The sequence below is a fragment of the Hemitrygon akajei genome, chromosome 1, assembly GCF_048418815.1.
Source record: "Hemitrygon akajei chromosome 1, sHemAka1.3, whole genome shotgun sequence".
NCBI lineage: Eukaryota > Metazoa > Chordata > Chondrichthyes > Myliobatiformes > Dasyatidae > Hemitrygon > Hemitrygon akajei.
In genome coordinates this window covers 111,579,215-111,597,692 of record NC_133124.1, presented here as the reverse complement: position 1 = coordinate 111,597,692, position 18,478 = coordinate 111,579,215, and the positions used below count along the sequence as shown (strand labels likewise).

At 38.7% G+C, this 18,478-nt stretch overlaps 1 protein-coding gene across 2 annotated transcripts in view; it reads right to left on the bottom strand.

The window, feature by feature from the left end:
• emc2 (ER membrane protein complex subunit 2) overlaps nucleotides 1-18,478 on the bottom strand; it is a 166,517-nt gene that overhangs the window by 110,933 nt on the left and 37,106 nt on the right. For both annotated transcript variants that reach the window (XM_073050063.1, XM_073050068.1), the window contains 3 exons: nucleotides 15,482-15,546; nucleotides 9,666-9,751; nucleotides 9,320-9,377 (listed from right to left, as the gene is read on the bottom strand). In XM_073050063.1, coding sequence (XP_072906164.1) covers nucleotides 9,320-9,377; nucleotides 9,666-9,751; nucleotides 15,482-15,546 — 209 coding nt within the window. The remainder of the gene's footprint in view (nucleotides 1-9,319; nucleotides 9,378-9,665; nucleotides 9,752-15,481; nucleotides 15,547-18,478) is intronic.

The window sequence follows — 18,478 nt, the reverse complement described above, 5'->3', positions numbered from 1 at the left end:
ACAGCACTGGTAGGATGCAAAGTAAATCAATACAACCGAAGGGGAAAGGGTTCCTTCCTTCAAAAGGAGAACTATTCTTATGGTAACATAATTACTGTATTTGGAACTATTTATCTGTTTTCCTGCTTTTGACTGAAACAGAACTAATTCTTGTGCTCTCAAAGGAGTATTTCTTCATACAAGGGTGCTTTTCAGTCATGTGCAGCAGCAGATAATTAGTTCTAAAATACTGCAAGCTATTAGCAAGGTCTAACTTCAGGTATACAGGAACAAGACATATTGGGTCCAAAAAATCACTCAAGCATTCTGACTGAAGTCACTGTTGACCTCACAATGAATCCAAAAGAATGCAACACAATATTCCAATCACACGGCCTTTTTAGAAACACCACACAGTATTTCCCACTGCTTTGACCTTGATTTATATGGTCTGATTTTGGAAAACACTGCAGTTAGAAACATGGCAGTTTCAAAACCTCTATTGCTTCAGCTGAAAACCAATGCTGAACATTTTAAAATCTGTTTACACACAGCTGCTGGCACTTCAGCCGCATGAAGTATAATGGCTGGTCTATGGACATTTGCCCACTTCATGTGGATTCCAAACAGTCTAGACAAATATGAATTTACACTATAATGCAAAAAGATCTTTTATATAATAAATACTATCAATTTTTACATCTCACTGCATCTTAGACTTTAACAAAGATGAATATTTTGCCAAGTCAAAACATGTGTCTGCTATTATTTTTCTAATACTGTGAAACACTTTAGCAAGCATGATATTTGAAACAAGTTTCTCATGGTGTGATATAATAATGTGACAATACACCAATGGGAAAGACTCCCCAAGTAGTTCAATAGGCCTGTCCATTTGAGGAGCCACACCAGCAAGACTAGTAAAGGTTCAAGTCTGCTGTGGGCTGACATAGTTTAACTATTTACAGATTGTTTGTAGGCTATTTGGAATATAAAGGTTGTATAGATGTTGATTGGAGATCTGGTGCAGAACTGGATGAGAAGGAAAAATCAAAGCTTCAGATCCTATTTAACATCCAGCAATCTTAATCGGAAAGGGTGTCTAAAGGCCATGGATGCATTGTCCAATGCCAGCATTTCGTGGAGCCACACTCCAGAAAAGGACACAAATTGGGGAAGGGTAGAACTAATGATTAAAAAAAAGCAAGCAAAATACATCCAAATATTCAAAGGTTTTGATACTCTTAGGTTTCTTCCAGCTTCGAGATAATCACCCATTTTGTCATGTGGCTGCCATGATAGGGTGAATGGTGGACAGAGGAAAAGGGACAAGAACATGCAGTTCTCGTTCATTTCAAAATCATACGTTCTCTGTTTTTATACAATTCGTGGATTTGACATTAACAGCTAAAGGACCTTCTTTGATGCAATGCTAATGCTTTCCTTTCTATCCTCCAAGTCATCAATATGAATACTCCTTCCCTTGTAAGTACTCGTTCCATTGAATTACCAAACCATGATCGCTTCCCATGTCATTGCTGTGACCGTTGCTCTGCAACCTCTTTTTTCTCATAAGGTTTAAATCAAAATATTACACTTCAATAGATTTCAGATCTATGAAAATTTATACAAGCATAAAGCAAAATATCTGCAAAATCCTCAAGAGGCACAGCTAAGGTTGTACTTGCCTGAAGTAACAATCAATTTCATTTATAACTTAACTTTCAAATATATCTCACAACCCATGTGAGGAGCTTTATTTTCTGACCACAAGTCAAGAGATAAGAATACAACCAGGCAATGTGTCTTATGTAACTGCATGAGGGAGAAAAGGGAATGGTGAGATCAGCCATTTCAAAGACTTCAGAATGTCCAAGGACAAGGCTGGATAGATTTCTAACAACTAATGAAATCAATTTGAGCTCTGCATTAAGGGTGCAGATCTGACTGCAACATTCAAATAAGAAGCCTGGCAAAAACGAATATGACTTTGGATCACAGTGTTAATTATTGTCACGTTTCGAGTTGCAGTGAAAAACTTGTGGAGACAAAGACGACTATAAATGCTGGAATCTAGAGCAAAAGGCAAACTGCTGAAGGCCAGGCAGCATCGGTGGAGGGAAGTAGGTAATAATGTTTTAGGTTGAGATCCCTCATCAGTTCTGACACAGGGTATCGACCTGAAATGTTGACTGTCCATTTTCCTCCACAGATGTTGCCTGACTTGCTGATTGCTTATGGAAACACTTGTTTCCAGAAACAGTGAAAAACACAGAAGAGAAAAGTTGGAGATGAGGTTATAGTGAACAAGGCAAGAAAACTTGAGAGTTTTGCTTTAAGGCAGTAATGATGACAGTCTCAACGACTGAAGATGACAGCAGGGAGAGAGAACTGTTAGCAATATCAAATAACCTAGATGCCAAGAAGACAAGCTGAAGAGTAAACAGATGTATAAATCAAGTAGAGTCAGAAACTGAAATATCAAAGGAGAAAAAACTTGCGCCTTTTCATAAAAATATCATTTTCTAAAGAAAATGTGGAAGCTGGCCTATGATTGGAGCCTGAAACTCATTGAGTAGAAAGTGCTTAATTGAAATACAGGCAGTCCCCAGGTTTTGTAAGGATTCCATTTCTGAGAACTACCCACAGACCTATTTCTCCACAAGTCAGGAACAGCCATTTTCTACATCTACCCCATACTTCAGTGGCTCCCAGGGGCAATGGGAGTTTCTAAGGGGGCAGTGGTGGTAGGGGGTGCGGTCGGTAGCAAGGGGGGGCAGCAGAGGGATGACAGGTTGAATTTAAGAAATTACTTTTTAATCAGCATTTGGTCCTCAATACCTCAGAATTGATTACAATGATCACATAACCTCATATTTTGCTAACCTATCATTCTCTTAGACTTTGCTCGAAGCGCATTATAACCATATAACAATTACAGCACGGAAACAGGCCATCTCGGCCCTTCTAGTCCGTGCCGAACACTTACTCTCACCTAGTCCCACTGACCCACACTCAGCCCATAACCCTCCATTCCATTCATTTCCTATTCCTATCCAATTTTACTTTAAATGACAATACCGAACCTGCCTCTACCACTTCTACTGGAAGCTCGTCCCACACAGCTACCACTCTCTGAGTAAAGAAATTCCCCCTCGTGTTACCCTTAAACTTTTGCCCCCAACTCTCAACTCATGTCATTTGAATCTCCCCTACTCTCAATGGAAAAAGCCTATCCATGTCAACTCTATCTATCTATCTATAATTTTAAATACCTCTATCAAGTCCCCCCTCAACCATCTACGCTCCAAAGAATAAAGACCTAACTTGTTCAACTTTTCCCTGTAACTTAGGTGCTGAAACCCAGATAACATTCCAGTAAATCTTCTCTGTACTCTCTCTATTTTGTTGATATATTTTCTATAATTCTGTGACTAGAACTGTACACAATACTCCAAATTCGGCCTTAACAAGGCCTTGTACAATTTTAACATTACATCCCAACTCCTATACTCAATGCTCTGATTTATAAAGGCCAGCATACCAAAAGCTTTCTTTACCAACCTATCCACATGAGATTCCACCTTCAGGGAACTATGCACCATTATTCCTAGATCACTCTGTTCTACTGCATTCTTCAATGCCCTACCATTTACCATGTATGTCCTATTTGGATTGTTCCTACCAAAATGTAGCACCTCACACTTAGCAGGATTAAATTCCATCTGCCATTGCTCAGCCCACTCTTCTAACTGGCCTAAATCTCTCTGCAAGCTTTGAAAACCTACTTGATTATCCAGAACGCCACCTACCTTAGTATCATCTGCATACTTACTAATCCAACTTACCACCCCATCATCCAGATCATTAATGTATCATTATAGTTAATTATATCATTATATAATTAATCATTATAGTTGTTGAAAAGCAATGTGATACTTCTGCATTTGGCATATCATGAGAAACCTGGACTGAAGAAATCGTGTTAATTCCGGGCCTGACCCAAGCTTCATTGCTGTAGTACAATGCTGGAGTATGATTCCCATACTCCAATCACACAGTGACACAAATCTTGTTAATGAGAGTATGGCATTCAATGGGAAAAAATTAGAGATCATCAGGGTCTCTCTTCCCGCCATTACAGACATTTACAGCACACGCTGCATCCGCAAAGCAAACAGCATTATGAAGAACCCCATGCACCCCTCATATAAACTCTTCTCCCTCCTGCCATCTGGGAAAAGGCACCGAAGCATTCGGGCTCTCACGACCAGACTGTGTAACAGTTTCTTCCCCCAAGCCATCAGACTCCTCAATACCCAGAGTCTGGACTGACACCAACCTACTGCCCTCTACTGTGCCTATTGTCTTTATTGTACTGCCTGCACTGTTTTGTGCACTTTATGCAGTCCTGTGTAGGTCTGTAATCTAGTGTAGTTTTTGTGTTGTTTCACTGCAGTTTTTGTATTGTTTCATGTAGCACCATGGTCCTGAAAAACATTGTCTCGTTTTAACTGTGTACTCTACCAGTAGTTATGGTCAAAATGACAAAAAAAAGTGACTTGACTTGGTATGAAATGGTCTTGCCTGCTTTCTTTAGCCCACAGCCCAACAGAGATATCACTATCCCAGTTTACGTACCAGGTTTTGCATGAGCTATGATGAAATCATAACTTTTCCCTTTATTGATTGCAACGCTTGAGGTTGGACTCAAACAATAGGTGATTGACTGTTGTTGTTAATTTATAATGAAAATGGTAGAAGCAGACGGAACAAAAAAGAAGTATAGACAGTATGGTGTGGAGTATCTGAAAAATGGATTTATACCAACGTCAAGCAACCAATGACAGCCAATGTGTCTGTTGAATGAAAAAAGTTTTTTTTCCAAATGAAGCACTGAAACCATCCATGCTCCTTGAACATTTGAAGAGAATATATCTGATAAACCAACAAAAAGTTAGCTAATTTTCAGTCACTTTGTGAAAACTTTCAAAAATGGAAAACACTTCAAAACATGTTTTCCAGCAATTTACAGCGAAACAGTGATGGTTTGTGTGTTTCACACATTTCATTCCTCATTGCTAATTCTGGAAAGCTCCAAACAATTGGAGAAGAACTAATTCTGTCAGCAGTAAAGGATGTTCTGAGTACAGTTTTGCTTAAGTTACCAAATCAAATAACTTACACAATTCCACTCAGTGACAACTCTGTTCAACGACAAATAATGAAATGCCTGAGAATGTGGAAGATACCTTGTGCAAAATACTTAAGACAACAGAATTTGCTCTGCAGTTGGATGAGTCAACTTTGCCAGGTGAAAAATCTTCACTTCACTTCATGGTTATGTTCACTTCATAAAAGATGAAAGCATGGCTCAAGGGTGGTAATTTGCAAGGGGACTAGAAACAGATAAGAAGGGGGAGTTAATATTTTGGGATGTCAAGCAATTCTTCAAAGAGAAGGACATTCCACTCACCAACATGCTTGCTTTTGCAACAGATGGGGCATCATCAATGTCAAGACACCACTAGTCATCACCATTATGTAGCATGTTGTATGACGCAGACGATCATGGTCTATCCATGACCATGATTGCTCTTGGCAAATTATTCTACGGAAGTGGTTTGCCATTGCTTTCTTCTGGGCTGTCTTTGCAAGACAGGTGACCCCAAGCCATTATCAATACTCTTCAGAGACTGTCTGCATGGTGTCAGTGGTTGCATGTGTGGGACGTGATATGCACCACCTGCTCCCATGGCTTCATGTGACCCTGGTCGGGAGGAGGGTGGGGCGGCAAAGCAGGTGCTACACCATGCCCAAGGATGACCTGCAGGGTAGCGGACGGAAAGAGTGCCTTACAACTGCTTTGGTAGAGACATATCTCCACCCCTCATATTTACCATTCACGGTGTAATTCACAGACAGCATCTTGTCACAAAAAAAACAGCTGCCAAATCATTAAATGTTGTTATCACAGCAGTAAATAAAATCAAATACCATGCTTTCAACTCTTGTCCATTTGGAGAATGATAACAGTCTGAACACTTGTTCAGATGGCTCTCAAAACTGCCTGAGATACTTTCATGCACTTTTTGAAATGGTAATAAAATTCTTTGAAGACCTGAATACTTCATTTAGTAATTAACTCAAGAATATTAGGCATGATATTGCTTATTTGTTAGAATTATTTGCAAAGTTTAATGAAATCAATCTTCAATTGCAAGGAAACGATGTGAGTTTTATCAAAGGCATATCAGTCATTTCCACATGTTGTTCCAAGTTAACTCGATTGAAGTGCAACATTGGTCATCACACCTTTTCCAATTTCCAAGCCTCATGGAGTTGGAAGAGAAAGAAAAAATACCAGATGATGATCTTCAAGTATACTGTGCACATCTGGGTGAGCTGCATAAAGACATGTCAGAGAGATTTCAGGATCTTCTCTTGATCCAAATTCAAGAATGGTTAACAGTGATATCTACTCCTCAGCTTTCTTTCTCCAGTCCTGCCGAAGGGTTTCGCCTCGAAACGTTGACTGTACTTTTTTCCATAGATGCTGCCTGGCCTGCTGAGTTCCTCCAACATTTTGTGTAGAAAGATGGTGATTTGGATGAGGAGATCAAGTGCAATGCATCTAAATTTGCTGGAGGGGGGTAGCACGAACTGTAAAAAGGTGCATGGGTGGACTTCATGGGGATTCAGGCAGGTTAGTTGAATAGTTAACGATGTGGCATTTGAAACATCTTGTGCAAAAATTGTGAGGGCATCCTATATAAAAAATAGAAAAATAGTCTAAGTGAGAGGTTTTAAGGCATTGATGCTCAGTACATGAACTACTGAAAGTTCATATGCAGGGCTAGCATACCAATTGCAAGACAAGAAGTATGCTGGCCTGTAGTTTTTAAGCAGACTTGATTACAAGAGTAGAGCAGTCCTGCTCCAATTGCATGGAGCAAATCTGAAATACTGTGTCTTGTTCTGCTTGATGAAAGGAGATATTTGCAATAAGCAGTGTGTAGTGAAGGCTCAGAAGATTAACTTCTGGGATGGCAGGTTTGACACAAGGAGAGTTTATGCAGACCAGACCCACACTCTCAAGAACAGAAGAGAATGAGAAGTGATCCCATTGAACCAAGTAATATTTTTACATGGCTTGACAAGGTAGATGCAGGAATGATGCTTCCCCCTACAAAAATGGATCACAATCTCAAAATAAGGGTTCAGCCATTCAAGGGAGAAAGGAAAGGAATTTGTTCATCCAAAACTATAGCAAGTCTTTTGAATTCTCTACCCAAGCAGAAAGCTCAGTCACTGATTACATTCACAAAAGAGATTAGCAGAATTGTAAATATTAAGGGAATAAAGAAATATGGGGTTAATGCAGGAATTTGGGGTTAAAATAAGAGATCAGACACCTTATCGAATGACTTGTCTCAGCATTTCTTAAATTTTTACTGCTATCACGAGACAGTGACTTTGACTTTTCAGTTTCATCTCTCATACACTGGTCAGGCATACAGACAATTAAAAGCTTTTAGAAAGTGATACTAAAGGCATGATCCCTTAAAGGAATTAAAAAGCTTCAAGGCTCCCACTGCAAGAAATTGTGGATTCACCAAGGGTCACTTTATCTCTCAATATAAAATATCCACACTGTATCTTCTGCAAAGTGTATAATTACACTTTAGAAATCTATTTTCTATCAGTGAAGAGTTAACAGGTTCATTGACCTCCAGGGAGATTTATATGTGGTACATCCACAGACACAAAATCAGATGAGTTAACACTGAAAACTGCAGGATGTTTTTAGCTGAAAAAGTACTTATATTGAAGATGATTTGGTTAAACATAAGTATAGATTAAAAACAGTTTCTAATAGTGGCAATTTCCCTGCTCCCTAGCACACGGATTTTTTTCTCTCTTCATTCTGTCTGTTTACCTTACAGCAGCTGTCAACATGAAAACTTAATATTCTAAGGCAGCACCAATACAGGCAACTGACACAGCAGAAGAAACCATTACAAATTTCTCATATGCCAAAACTAACAAGGCAAAAGGTCGCTGCTTAAAATCGTGTAGTGTGTTATTCTGCTACATGTCCCTTATGGGAATGATTATCAGCAGGTACCTAACATCTGAGCAACTTCCAACACCCAATAATTTATTAAACAAATCTGATCTTAACTGCATACTAAGGAATCCACAAAAACAAGAGACTGAATTCAGGATCAAAACGACAAGGCAGAATGAATGGGGGGCAGGGAGGGGGCATTCTGTCTGTTACACATCCACACCGTTGCAGATGTTGTCCAACTTCAGATCTGAAAGAATACCAGAAGGTAATCCGTCTTCATGTAAATCCTGGCCGATAACACACGTTTCATACAACTTTTGAAGTACCGTGTTTTATTTGGCATTTGGTTTTGATCCCTTCATCTCTTCACATCTATTTAATCAGGCTGCACTCTGTATTCACGACAGGTAGATCAGCTAATCTGGGAATGCAAAATTCAATCTCTTCCCATCCCCCACCCAAACAACTCCCTCCCTTCTACCAATCATGAAGTTTACATGATTATTTGCTTAGAGGCAATATGCTTGCTCTACTTTCACTCAACCCAATTAGTTTCATCAAGTAAAATTTTCACTTCTTGGATTAACAGAATAACATTTGTATTATGCTGATGATATCATGCCATCCAAAACTGATAGAAACCAATGCAGTGGAAAGCGCAAACCAAACATTTACGCATGCTGTACAGTTATTAGTTTATTATTTGCATTTTCCAATACCACTGACACAACTATGTGGAGAATATGTGATGCCAGAACTGCAGACTCCTGCCTTCCATGCTGCTGGGGTCAAGAATGCTTTATGCACAGCTATCAAAAGCCAAGTGGCAGAATGCAATGCATTTTAAAGCTCTAGAGCAGTTCTTCTCTTGCATTAACCTCCAACATACAGATTAATTTTGCCTCCACTCCTTTGCACAGAGAATGGGTCACTTCCCCCAAATAACTCCATTAAATATGTTGACAGCTCTTGTGGGTGAGTCAAGAGATTCATCAACAGCTCTCACTCCTAACACTGATCAAATAAATTCCACAAACTTCACTAAACTGAGATAACGCAAGATGTTAATGATAAACAGAAGTTTGAGCTGCAAATTATATTACAAAACTACAGAAACTGAACCAAGGTACTTTGCCAGATTAACACCAGAACTCAAATAATGCTGAAGGTTTCTCTCTTCTACAATATCTATCTGCCCAGCAGTTGACTCGCGTGAATAAACATTTAGATTTCCCACAAAATGCTCTGAAAGTCTTATTTACTTACGGTGTTTGTTGGATCATCCTGCAATATTCCATCATACATCTTGTTGGCATCATCATACCTTAAGAAAGATTAATTAGTTTATCTAGTCAAATGATTGAGTACTTAGATGCATTAAATATCTCTAAATATCATCTGTCAGGCTCAGATCAGATCAGATCAATCACAAGCTTGTGCTTGATGTCAAATGCACAAGACCTATTCCCCAATTTACCAAGCAGCTATTTAAAAGAGTATTTAAGCAAAGAGAAACATTAAATTATAACTTTACAATGGAAACATATTTTACAAGTTGCACAATTCCCTTACACGATTCCTTCTGTGGTGGAATGCATCAGTTCTCCAGTACCTTTCAAGTGATTCATATTGCATGCCAGTCAATCGTTTCACCCGGTGGCTGCCTGGAAATTGCTTGCGGAGTTCTTGCAGACATTGCTGTGGATTGTAAGCAGCACAAGTTCAATTTTGCCTGTCCCCCCGACACCCTTTCACTGTAGTTACAGTAAACTGACAGTCAGCCAGCAAGAAGGTACACACATCAGTTTGTTGAACTAGAATTTATTAATAGTCAAATAATAGAAAGGCCAAAAAGCTGGCCTTGCCAGCAACATAAACATTGTGAAACATTACAACAGAAAAATAAATTATGTTTTATTTTGGATAATGCTTACCGTCATTTTTAAACAACATTGACTTTCACCACTTGCTTTAGATCTAAATTTTGATCACATGGAACCCATACACATGCCATCTGCCCCTCCTTAATAATTAGACACAGATAATATGGAGAATTCTAGAGAATTCATTCAAAGAGGAAGCCATCAATAAAAGTGCATTGACAAATTAATAAAAGAGTTTTTTTTCCCCCTAGGCAGTGCGATATCTTATTACGGAAGAGAGAGTCCGACGAACATGGTAATGACAGGAAAGATGTGACTGCGTTGGAGAGGGTGCAGGGAAGATTTATGAAGCTGTGCCAGGATTAGAAAGACAGACTGGTCAGACTGAGGTTGTTTTCTTTGGAACAGAGAAGGCAGAAGAGAAACTTAATTCACAAGCGTGTGTTTGATGACAAATGTACACAACCTCAACCCTGATTTGCCAATTAGCTGCCTCAAAGAGTTTCAAGCAACAAGAATCCCTTAAAACATAATTTTACAGTAGGGAAATAAACTTATTTCAAAAATATGTTTTAAACTCTCTCATGATTCCCTTCTGAGTCAACGTGAGCAGTTCTCAGTTCCTTTCAAGAGTTCCGCAATAGATCTTTCAATAAATCTACGAGAGGTCAACAAAGGGGAAATATGAAGCACCCATTTCTGTTACGGGCTCAAAGAACAAGGGGCAGAGATCAAACTGGTAGAATTACAGGAGAAGTAAGCATTTATTTTTCACCTAGTGATTGGGAAGGGTCCAGAATGCTCTACCTGAAATTTGGTGGTAGAAATAGGAAACTTATTACATTTAAGTACTCCGGTGTGTACTTGAAGAGCTGAGATCTGCAGTTCCAGAAGGTAGGATGGGGCCAGGTACCTCTTTGCAACCACTACAAACACCAAAGGTATAAAGGGGCCCCTTCATCACTGCACATCTTCTGAGAACTTATTCTATATTTTGAGTTATACATACTGCAAGAATAAGGATGAAACTATGTGTAGTCTCCTGACTGCTGTTTATGATATGTAAGATACTGCATAATGCTAGGTTATAAATTTATGGTAAAATAGTGCACATGAAATCAGCATAGTATAATCCCCATGTGAGTTTCTTGTGCAGGATAATCCAGTCTCCTAACCCAGTTTCTTTCTTATTCAACTGACAAAGCATTTCCTACTTACAAGAAATCTCGAGAGACTCGAAAATGCTCGGAGCAGAACGTCAACGCAATATTAACATGCGAACATTAACTACTCCTAGGCAGATTTGTTCTGTGCAATGAATGAACAAGCCTCACTTCACAGATACAGATCAATGTGATCCAGCCCAAGATCAGTAAACCTGGTGGTCACATTAAAACTGTTAAAATTGCTAAAAAAATAAATGATATCAGTTCAGTTGTGGAAATGTTTGCTGTACCAGCTGTGCATTTCAGTTTATCTCAGTGTCAAGATAATTTAAGTACTCAGATTACTTTGGCTCAGGGAACTAAAAGTGATCAAATACAGGAATGGCTAAAGAATAGCCTGAGGCAAGTGTCTGCTGTGAAACCCTTCTGAGGCTATTATCTACAGCAAGATAAGGGGGAAAAAAACAAGCCCTCCCACCCCTGAATGGGCTCTGTCATTCCATTCAACAACACTGATGTGAAGCAAAATAACAAACTGCTGGAAGAACACAGAATGCCAGACAGCATCTGTGAAGACAAAATCAATGGTCAACATTTCAAGCCATGACCCGGCATCAGGACTGAGAGTGCAGAGAGAGGATAGCTGGTGGGTGATAGACGGAAACATAAGAAATGAAGAAACAGTAGACAGGTAGAGGCAGGTAAAGGAGAAGAGGAAGATTAGAGACAGATAGGGTAAATGATAGATCGAAACAGATGGGCAGGTAGAACCAAAAGGGTGAAGTGCAAAGTAAGCAAATGAAGAAGATATCCGGGAAGATTGGCACAACTCAAATGAGCTGATGGAACGAAGTGATGGAGGATAATCCGTATTGACAATGAGACATGGGGAAGAACGGGAAATGTGAATAAAGGGAGGGAGACCATGAGGTGACTGGTAGGAACACAAAGGGTGTGAGCTGTCTGAATTTAGAAAATGTTTGATAATGAATAGCTGATCTGATCTATTCGTCAACTCTGTTTGGCTTGGCTACCAATTTACTTACCAAACAAATATCTATCCTGTAAAGGGAAATGAGGATCTTCACAGAGGTTCAGAAACCTGAACACATACTCCAACATAGAAGCCTTGGAGCAGATGCTGCTAAGAATTGTTTTAGCATTTAGAGTGATAAATTACGAGGAAAGGTTGTATAAACTTGATTTGTATACCCAGAAGTCTAATACATTAATAAGCAAACTGATCAAGGTGTTTGAAATGACAGAAGGACACAATAGAATAACAATAGTAAGGAGCATTGAGACAGGCATCTGAGCAGGCAGGGAATGGAGGAGTATAGCCATGGGCAGGCAGATAGGATTAGTTCAATCTGGCATCATGGTCAGCAAAGACAGCTTGGACTGAAGGGCCTACTCTATGTTGATATGACATTGTAAACACAGACAAGATATTTCTTGGGAAAATCAAGATATATTAGAGCTGGGTCACTCAGAAGCTAATCAGGAAACATACTTTAGAAAGGTTACCCTAAATCTGGAGACCATGAAGTGAAAAGAAAAATCACATAAATCAAGCTCAAAACAGTCTCAAGGAATGGAATTTTCAATGTTCCTATTCCTGTACTTCACCAGGTAAGATGCAAGAGTAAAAGGTACAAGAAATATTCAAACTGCAGTATCACACACAACAGGTAAAATAGTGTTCGATAAAAGGGTTAAGTTAAATTTTCCTTAAGTAATCCTACATAATTGTCCTTCCAAAACAATCTCCCAAATGTCCTAAGCTTAGCTTCCGATCTTCTTGAATAAAAGCCAAGTGAAACTATTATAAGCTCATCAGTTGACATTTTGTTTTGAAGTGCGATGGACCTCTTTGTGAGCAACAGTCTGGGCAAAAGAGAATTCATGAATTTTGCCTTGACATTTAACTTTCAATGTTGCAGGTGCCTTTTATTAAACTGAAAGCTGCATAGTTAGGTAGCATTTCTGATTCACTCCAAAGTATAGTACATACTAAGCAGACATTATTCACAGGGTGAAAGCTGTAAATCTGAATCCGCAGTTAACAAACAATCCGCTCCAATTTACAACTGCTCTGACCTGCCGTCCAACTATGAACACTAACTGAAAGAAAAAAAACAAACTATTTCATTGCAAAGCTTTTTACAGGATTTTACCAGTGCCCAAAGTCACTCGCACAAAGAATGTCAATTGTATTGTTTTCCCATCATCCACCCTTCTCTACAGGGTTATAGAGGAAATACAGCACAGAAACAGGCCCTTTGGCCCAACAAGTCCATGCCAAAAATAATTTAAACTACCTAGGACCATTGATCTGCACCAGGGACCACAGCATCTATATCCCTACTATCCAGGTACCCATCCGAACTTCTTTTAAACATTGAAATTGAGCTCACGTGGACCACATGTGCTGGCAGCTCATTCCACATTCTCACAAGCATCTGAATGAAGAAGCTTCCTCCCATGTTCCCCTTAAAACTTCTCACCTTTCACACTTAAAGCATGATTTCTGGTTGTCGTCCCTCCTAAACTCAATGGAAAGAGACTGTTTGCATTTAACCTATCTAAACTCCTCATAATTTTGTATACCCCTATTGAATCTCTTCTCAATCTTCTATTACCTCTCTTTTCACTAAGGATGCTTTAAGTATCTCTGCTAGGGCCCTGGCAATTTCTGTACTTGCCTGCCGTAGGGTTCAAGGGAACACCTTGAAGACTCTGGGGATTTGTCCACCCTGATTTGCTTCAGGGCAGCAAACACCTCCTCCTCTGTAATCTGTACAGGGTCCATGAAATTGATACTGCTTTGCCTCACTTCTATAGACTCTGTATTCGTCTCCCAAGCAATACAGATGCCAAGAATGGATTTAAGGATCTCCCCCATCTGTTTAGGCTTCACACATAGATTACTATTCTGGTAAATTTTGTCCCTTGCAGTTCTTTTGCTCTTAACATATCTGTAGAATAGCTTGGGATTTTCCTTCACCTTGTCTGCTAGAGCAACCTCATGCCTTCCTGATTTCTAAAGTGTTCTCTTACATTTCTTGCACTCCATAAGCACTGCATTTGTTCCAACTTGCTATACCTGCTATGCATCTCCTCTTTTCTCTTAACCTGAGCTCATGACAAATTTAAATAGACTACTGTAGGAAGTAGGCTCCAGCTAAGCTGGTCAGGTAAGGTTGCACATTCAGGACCGATTTGCTGATACAGTGAATTTCGGTTAATTGGGTAATCAGTTAATCGGGGCAGCCTCTTATCTCGGACAACTCTTAAAGAACAAAAACTCGTTGAGAAAATAACAGTGATTCCCTTCACTTACTTGGGACACTATGCCTCAAAACTGAGGCAGGAGACTTGCCAATCAATCAAAAGAACACGGCAGCGTACACTGGCAACATACACAACAGAAATAACAACTAAGAGCTAATACGCAGTTTTATAGTACTGCAGTAGCTTTGGTAGTGTTCTAATTTGTTCTGTATTTCATTTAAATACATAATTTGTTACTCAGTTAAATGGTAGTTTGTCATTTTTATACCTTTTTAACAATTTCCATGCAACTTTGGCTAATTTGGGCAGCCAGTTAAATGGGCCAAAATGTATTGGTCCCAATGTGTCCCTATTAACCAAAAGCCACTGTATTGTTTTTGCCTGGCTAGAGAGACCCTTGCATATTAGATAAAACAGAAACATGAGCTTTAAGATAAAATTATGGAGGAAGGGGAGAAGGGTACACAATCCTACATTTTAGACAGCAGAGCAATAGGTGATTCACACCAACAAGTCGAAGTTATACTCAACATGCTCAACTCCCACCTCTCTTCATGTCAGCTTGTCAAACAGACTTCCTGCACTCTGCCAATTTAATCTTTAATCTGTATGTTAAACAGATAAAGCAATACAAACTGAAGCTCTAAATTAATTTAATAAATAAGTTCACAGAAGTTCTTCAACAAAATCATACAACTCCATTTCTAAAGGGGGTTGCATGACATCTAATCTACAGTGGGCAACATTATCAATTGTGTCTCTTGGAGTAATATTATCTTCTAGAACTATTTGGCTTCAGGTTCACAATTCCAGCACAAATAATTTACATTTATGCAAAAGCAAATCAAAAAAAAATCCAAACTGAAATTTGAGGAACAACTAAAGTGCTACATACTTTCAGCTTCAGGTACTTTTCCTTATTTTTATGTGGTGCTTCAAGACTGTGCATAAACTGCTTGGATATAGTGTTGTGTGCAAGTAAGTCTTCAATAATTTGCATTTTAATAAAATTTACACACATTCAAAAGCCTAAAAACACAGAGAGATAGAACTGGGAAATAACGTCTAATGGTATCAGTACTTACTGTTGCCAAATTGTCACGACTGCAGTCAAGGGCAGCAATCATCACTTGTTCATAAATGATCCAAACTGAATGCACAAAAACATTAAAACACATGGAACAAGTAATTACTATTAAAATTATGCTATTATAAAACAACTCATGATTTTAATAAGCTATTACATTATACATCTCAAAATTAAATCATATGGTAACAGGCTGATCATTTGCTGTTCATATAAGATTAAAGACAGCAAGAGAGGAGAAAGAGATGGAAACAAATTTCAAGAAAAAGACTGAAGAAAAATGATAAAAAGGAACAGTAATATTATTTTATAGTTTTGAAAATGAATGGGGCACCTCAAAACATTTTTCATATAATTTATTAATGCAGAGACCCAATTTCTTGTTCTATGTCAGGACTGCTAAAATTATTTCATTTTCTTTGAAGCACTTCCCACCCCATAATCTTCAGCAAATGTTTTGACACAGCAATATTTCCAAAATATGAAAAGATCATTGAAGAAAGACCACAGATCAAACAAAACTGCTACTGTGCAAACTGCACTGAAATGAAGTAGAAAACAAAGAATGCTCCACAAAAAGATTGTAACTTTACAGTGGGTATTTGTTCAATGCTCTATCAGGAATAATTGATATATTAAAAAGGACAGCAATATACCATCATTGCTCAATTGAGCAGCTTGTAAAGATTACACACTATTAGCTACAGGATGTTTGCGTGTGTTCGTTCTTGTGTTTACCACTAGAGGCAGTGTGGTCTGCTTTATTTTCTTGTCTGATAAAGTTCTGTAAATATCCAGAGCATTATACCCCAATTAGTTAAATGCTTTAAGGAGGAAAAATGTGTAACAACAATGATATTCTCACACAATGCCAGACTCTAGTGCTTTAGGCACAGAGTTAAGAACAACAATTCACACACACTGGATTAATGCAACCACTTACGTTAGCAATTAACCTTTACTGCTGCATAAAGTATGTGTTCCGCCTTTCAGCACATTTCCTCCAGTGGGGATAAAACAAAAATCAAAAATACGTAGGTTTAGGCAAAATATGTAGGTTATACTTAACAGCGTTAATAATGGCAACTGCTAGAATACTGATATCATGTGTCAGCTGTCTCGGTAAGTAGTCATTTTTGCCTTGAAGCTGTGAGTCCAGTCTCATTCCAGACAGCCTTCAGCACAGAGGCCCAGCCTGATAATCTCATGCAATACCAAGGGAGTACTGCATTGTCAGAGATCCTGCTTTACAACTGAAAAGGTAAATGTAGGCCCCATCTATATTCATAGGTCCATGCAAATGATCCCCATATGTGTTTTCTTAGAAGAACTTGGGATTTGTCTTTGGATTCCTGCTATCATTACAAGTGTATCAATGTCATGAACACACTTATCAGTGTGAGCTTGCTAAGTACCAAATTGGGTGCTACTACTTTACAAATGTTGCTGTATTTCAGCTACTGTGGAGCTCCTCTATTGGCTGTAAAGCGCTTTGGATGATCATGTGTTTGTGAAGGCCACTGTAGACTAACAGGTTTGTCTGTGACTTAACCTGCCTACCCAACTTGCGCTTGAAAATATTTACAATGGGCACTGCAGAAAGATCACATCCATGTCTCCGTCTTATCTACAAGAATGTGTAATTGCATAACCTTTGGGTGAGTTAGGCACATTCTCTGTAGAGAATAATCTTCAAAAGTTATTAGAAAATACTGAAGAAAATTGTTAAAGATTAGATTAATGGTGCTTTAATTAAACACGTAAAATATCAAGCAAAACTGTCCACTTTGTAACAAAATCATTTAAGTCTTTCTACTTAAATATCCTTTTTCACAAAGAGCTTGATGTTTAAGTAGTGTGAAAAAGTACCATTTTTTAAAAAATGTTTAAAAAGTCGTGTCTCCAGATCCCTGGAGTGCTTTACTCTGGGGACCTTATGACTTGTAATGCTTATTTACAATCCCAATCAGATTATTGATTTCACTAATCTGCTCCTTGGTACAGAAGGTTATTCATTATGTCAAAGGCAGGATCTTTTAAAACCCCGTCAATTAAAAGTAATGAGACTCGAGAGACAAAATGAAGAGATGGAGGCAGACTGTGATGGGGGCAGAGAGCATTATCGTCAGTGCAAGGCAGAGACTGGAAGGCAGTAAGACACAGGCAGACAAAGAGAAAAAGGGATGAAACAGAGTTTCAAGGGTCTCTTGCTCATAAAGTGGATTTTGTGCAAACTTTGCAAAACAGTCTCATAACTAGCTTAAAATATTCTGCCACTAAACTTGAATGCACAAGGAAAGATTGATTCAGTGGGTCATTTGTAAGGAAGATTTTGCTACCGTTCGAGTGAGTCAATAATTTTGAAAGCCACTAAAAAGACGAGGTCATGGCTCCAAGAGCCGGGAATCGGACGGTGGAAAGTCTCAGCTGGCAGGCTCATCCTTCAATCTGATCTGTTTATTATCAGTTCTCCGGAAAGGGGCAGGCACTTGGTCATTATTACTTAAGTGCAATGGACACAGAATTACATATAGTTAGAAGTGAATTATAAGGCTCTAGTTTACCCTCGGGTTTCAGAGGACATTATAAACCACAGAAGAAAATCTCAAATGGTCATTGAAGTCATCTGAACAGATTAAATTACTCCTTACACTGACTGTAAAATCGACGATGTTTCCACAATATAAAATAATTATATCTTAATATTAAGCATGAAACTGAAAGGACAGTTATTGCAGGGGGAGGTACTAATCTATATGCAGCTAAAAAAAATGACGACAGAAGGCGGAAAACTTCAAAATATAAACAGAACAAAAGATGTGCAGAAATGGTTTACTAATAAATATTTGGATCACGCTGTGTGCTTTAATGCAACAGACAGGAAAAAGTCAGCCTGTAACCTCTCAGGAACTCAGGATCTCTCCTAGTGCCTTGCAGATGAAGTATTTCAAAGTGTAGTCGCTGCTTTAAGGTGGACAATATAGAAGTTAATCTG